The sequence below is a fragment of the Eurypyga helias genome, unplaced genomic scaffold, assembly GCF_000690775.1.
Source record: "Eurypyga helias isolate BGI_N326 unplaced genomic scaffold, ASM69077v1 scaffold14834, whole genome shotgun sequence".
Classification (NCBI taxonomy): domain Eukaryota; kingdom Metazoa; phylum Chordata; class Aves; order Eurypygiformes; family Eurypygidae; genus Eurypyga; species Eurypyga helias.
This window is the reverse complement of record NW_010248360.1, coordinates 19,962-24,847: the sequence shown is the minus strand read 5'-3', so window position 1 is coordinate 24,847 and position 4,886 is coordinate 19,962. Positions and strand designations below refer to the sequence as shown.

Here is a 4,886-nt window from a genome sequence, read left to right as displayed (position 1 = left end):
GGGGACGGCGGCCAGTTCCCCGCCGGTGTCCCCAGGGTGGGTGTCGGGAGCGGTGGGCACCTCACGAGCCCGCCGGTGTGCCGCAGCGTCTGGGGAAGAACCGCGCTGCTGATGGCTTGTTGTTATTATGGCACGCACTTTTAAACAGCGGGTGCATCCCCTAACCTGCCCGCAACGCCTGGCTTCCAGAGAATGGTGTGTCAGGAGTTGCCCATGTACCAAGCCTTTCTGTAAAGGCCTCGTTACCTTTCCTAAACTTGCCCTGTGCTGCTTTCCAGAGCCGTGTTTCTCTTAACAGCGTTCTAGGTCTGGGTTAAAACATCATTTTAAACACGGGGGGGACTTTTTACAAGGGCCTGTAGTGACAGGACAAGGGGTAACGGGTTTAAATTGAAAAGTGGGGAGGTTTAGATTGGATATCAGGAAGAAGTTCTTCATGGAGAGGGTGGTGAGGCACTGGAACGGGTTGCCCAGAGAAGCTGTGGATGCCCCATCCCTGGCAGTGTTCAAGGCCAGGCTGGATGAGGCTTTGAGCAACCTGGTCTAGTGGAAGGTGTCCCTGCCCATGGCAGGGGTTGGAACTAGATGGTCTTTAAGGTCCCTCCCAGCCCAAACCAGTCTGTGATTCTGTGATCATTTAATTTTGCATCTGCGTGCAGGCAGTACCAGCCACCAGAACTACGGCTGAGGAAGGGCGAGTGGCTGGGGGAATGCATGGCTCGCAGCCGTGACACATACAGAGGCAAGCAGATGGATGCAGCTCCCTTGGTCTGGCACACTGCACAAAGCAAACTTCTGCCACCGTGCAGAATGTCCTCCACCTGCAAATGTAAGGTCAGGGCGTGAGGTCTTCCTCCGGGGGAAGGGAGGATGAATGCATTGTTGCATTAGGAGCCATTTGTACCCTAAAACAGGAGCTGGTGATTGGGTTATAAATGGCCCCTGTGGTTTGTGGACAGTAGAGTGTTTGCGATAGGCTGAAAGGTGCAAGAGACTCCAAAAGTGGCACTGCCTTGGTGAAGTTTTCGCTCCTGTATTCTGCCTGGCTCTGCTAACGGAGGTGGAAAGGTGTCTTTCAGTCAGCCGGAGCCCTGGATTGCAACAGCAGTAGTCAAGGACCAAGATGCTATCCAAGTTCAAAGGGAGAGGTACACCCTATAGTCAAAACATTGCCCTCGGCTAAATCCTGCACTAAAACATAACATGTCCTTACAACATTATCTCAAATCCCTCACACTTGCGGTCCATGTAGGCATCCCACCAGCAGTCAGGGAGCCAGGCTGAGGAATCCCAGGCTGACCAGTCTGATGCACTCTGTCTCAAAACGTTTCTTCACACTCTGTCCAAGGATATAAATAGTAACGTGTATGGCACAATTACAATGAATTACAATGAAGTAGGGACGTTACATAAGCTGTTGTGCACAGATCTGGTATGCAGACGGGTAAGCTGTGATGTTCAGGGAACCACATTCACACCACTTCGTGATCTTTCAAGTACCATAAGTGCACATGGCCCAGCCATGTACAGAACTGATTGCTGAGCTGCTCGGCAGGAGCCACCTTGGGGCTGATGAAGCCAGCACGGAACCACAGAGATTAAGTCCCAGGTGGTGCCAGGCTAGGTCTCGTGGAGATATTAAAACGATCACACTCCCTTCTCTTACACATAGCTGGCATTACTGAGTCACAGAGAACAGGCTGCTTGCTTTCAAAGTATCAACACACAACTAAAGCAATGCCAATACATTCTGATCTATTCATGCTGAATGAAATCAGAGGTTTTCAAGCTGCAGTCATGGATTGATACAGGATCATGTTTCACACACACACAAAAATCAAATTAGGGGAGTTGGCTGTCCTAAGGTCACTTTTCCACGTGTGGAGTTTTTAGTTGCTTTGGGTTTTGCAAGTCAACCTCCACTACTGAGTCTTTCCAGCGCTTAAAACTACCTTGGAACTGTACTATTTCAAGCTGTAATCGCAGCAGAAATTGTTAAACACTAGCTATGTCTCTCCTGAAATGTAGTTATGTTTTTGGAAAGCATTGAATCTATCTGTGCCCAAACATCAGTGGAATCATCTTCAGAGTAAAAATATTTGAATAAAATTATTTAATCTACTGTGCTTTGTTTAGGCTATTCTTTTATATATATAATTGTTGTTTTTTAGTCAGCAAAAATTACTACATACATGTTAGGACAACATATTTATGTTTAGAAAAAAATACTTACTTTTCTTGGAAAATACTTGCTAGACCTGAAAAATTCAGGGCATAAGCTGTTCACTGATTACCAAGGCTTATGAAGAAAGAAGCAAGTCTTATTCACAATGGAATTTTTTGCAGCTGCCCCATAAGAATGTGATGATACCCAGTGCTAGAATGCTGGAGTGACAGTGAGAGTGGATGGACAGGGAATACCCACTGTCCTTTTTCATTATATGTGAGAAAATAACATATTGCATAAACAAAAGCAGAAGAAAACAACAGGTCCCAATAACTATTCAGTGCAGGGAAGCAGGACATTAATTTCTCAGGTCAAGTAGAGCAGCCAGAGAAGAATGTTTGGCCGTGGATTGTCAATATGGGAATTAGACTGAACAGGAAAAATTGGAAAATATTCAGTGCTATGATTATCAAACTCAAATCACAGTAACTTTAATGTGTCAGAAGGGCTACCTTGATGCTCAGTATGATCTTCTTCCTCTCTTTTATTCCAATGTTTTACAGTTCTACACCTTATTTTAGAAGTCCAAAAATAAAGGAAAAAGTAAGTCTTAGGTTCTTTTTATTTTCAACTGTGTGTGTCAGAGATAGCTTTAGAACAAGCTAACATTACTGTGGTTCAGGTGTATGCAACTGGTACAGTTCAGTAGTACATAAACAACTCTAAAACAAACGCACCATAGAACTTAAATTACCAAAAATAAACAACATTAAACTATGTAGGGCAGTAGCTAAAAACAATTAGCTTTGGGTCTTGCACACTAAAAGAAGAATACCTAACTATGATTGAAATTATGAAGTTCGGATATAGATTACGGAGATACATTACAAAGAAAAAGGAACTTGAGAAGTTGTCGTCACATTTTGGTTTTGTTCCAGTGATGTACAGTCACATGAAATCTTACATAATTTTTTAATGAAATTAACATCTGGTTACTTTAACTACAATATTTCATGAGTTTATAATCTTTTTTTGGCGTTGGGTGGGTTTTTTTAAATTTTTTAAAAACTTGCATGTAAAAAACATGTAAAGTAAAATAATGTTGCAGGTTGTTTACAGATTCCTTACAGATTACAGGAGTAAAAGTCAGGAAGCTGCAGTGTTTTTAACATTGGTAAACAAATACTGGATTAAAGTGCAACAGTCCTTCTGACAGCACACCTGCTCTGTGCCGAAAGGAAATCTCTTCCTCTCTGTGGAGAAGTGAAGAAAAATTTCAATGTCAGGCATGTTTCTCTCGAAAGTCAGTGATGGCCTTCCAGAGCGTGCATAGCATTCCTCCTCTGTAAAGAAAAACCATAAAGATGCTCAGGTACAAAGACACTCTCTAGTCTGAAGCATTCCCATTTAGGTGCCTTCTGGTCTTCTTGCTCTGGTTTTGACCAATGAGATGCAGTGGGAAGGCTGATCAAAGGTGAAATTCAACACGCAATACTCCAAGAACAGAGTCCTTTGCTGATTAACAGCACAGGGCAATCTTCCCACTTTTCAGATGCCTGCTTTCTGGAATTCAGACTTCTGGTCTAAAGAACCTGCATAACCCACGGCAGACTTCCAACTCATGAAAGTGCAGTTACGAAAACAATCTTAACATCTGCCATATTTTTGAAATCATTCCTATTTAGTGCTTTATTTTTAGACTGACTGGGCACACAGTGTTTGGTAGCTTCTCCTGTTTCTACTTAAACCTGGTTCTGCAGTGACCCACACGCGTGGCATGATTAGGTGAAATCTACTGCTAGCTGGAGACCATGAGTAGTGTTTCTGAAGTTTGAGAATAATGATAAAATACAGAAAGTTTTGCTGTCTCTACCTTTTTAAATAAAAGCAAAGCTCTAACGAGATATCCAGTGTCTCCAGGTGTAAGGTAACAGCTTTACTTCAAAATTTTCCCTCTGCTTTCCTTTAATAGAAAAGTTTAATCAAACGTAAACAGTATCCGCTGTTTATCAGGAATGCATCAGTATACAAAGGCATACTGGAAAGTGTTACTTATTTTGAATAAATACTGTACAATCGAATAAATAGATTCAGTATCAGTTACTTTCTCTTGTAGCAAAACAACTGCTCAGCACAGGTCATTTGACTGTGAGGCATTACCTCAGTCTCAAACATTTCAGATCATCTCGTGTAACATAGCAGAGAACATCCATTAATGTGTAGTCTTCAGCCAAGAACTACAAAAACAAGTATAAATAAACATGGTTAGAAATATAATCTAAGATCTATATACCATCTGCCCTTAAAAACAGTAGTTCAGAAGTAACCTAAAATTTGACTGAGAGGTGGTACATGTAATAGACTGATTTACGTTGTTTCTAGAAATGCAGTGAAGCTACTTGATTTCTATCCTCTCTACTCTACATTGGCGTACCAGGCTCAGCTTGAAAGGTGTAATGCTTTCACAGCTACTCAACACTGCTGTCAGCTGGCATTTCCATGGTTATCGCTGACCTCTCAGTCACAGACTTCAGTGAACACAAAAGACCTGGGGGTGTTGGTCGACAGCCGGCTGAATACCTACTGAGCCAGCAGTGTGCCCAGGTGGCCAAGAAGGCCAATGGCATCCTGGCCTGCATCAGGAACGGTGTGGCCAGCAGGACTGGGGGACTCACTGTCCCCCTGTACTCGGCACTGGTGAGGCTGGACCTACCATCCT

The 4,886-nt window shown here is 43.0% G+C and overlaps 1 protein-coding gene across 1 annotated transcript in view; it reads right to left on the bottom strand.

Moving 5' to 3' along the window:
- Positions 1-2,776: 2,776 nt before the first annotated feature.
- LOC104509174 (mitogen-activated protein kinase kinase kinase 5-like) overlaps positions 2,777-4,886 on the bottom strand; it is a 21,922-nt gene continuing 19,812 nt past the window's right edge. The window contains 2 exon segments of the mRNA XM_010151027.1: positions 2,777-3,510; positions 4,328-4,404. Of these exon segments, the coding sequence (XP_010149329.1) occupies positions 3,450-3,510; positions 4,328-4,404 (138 nt within the window). The 3' untranslated portion in view covers positions 2,777-3,449.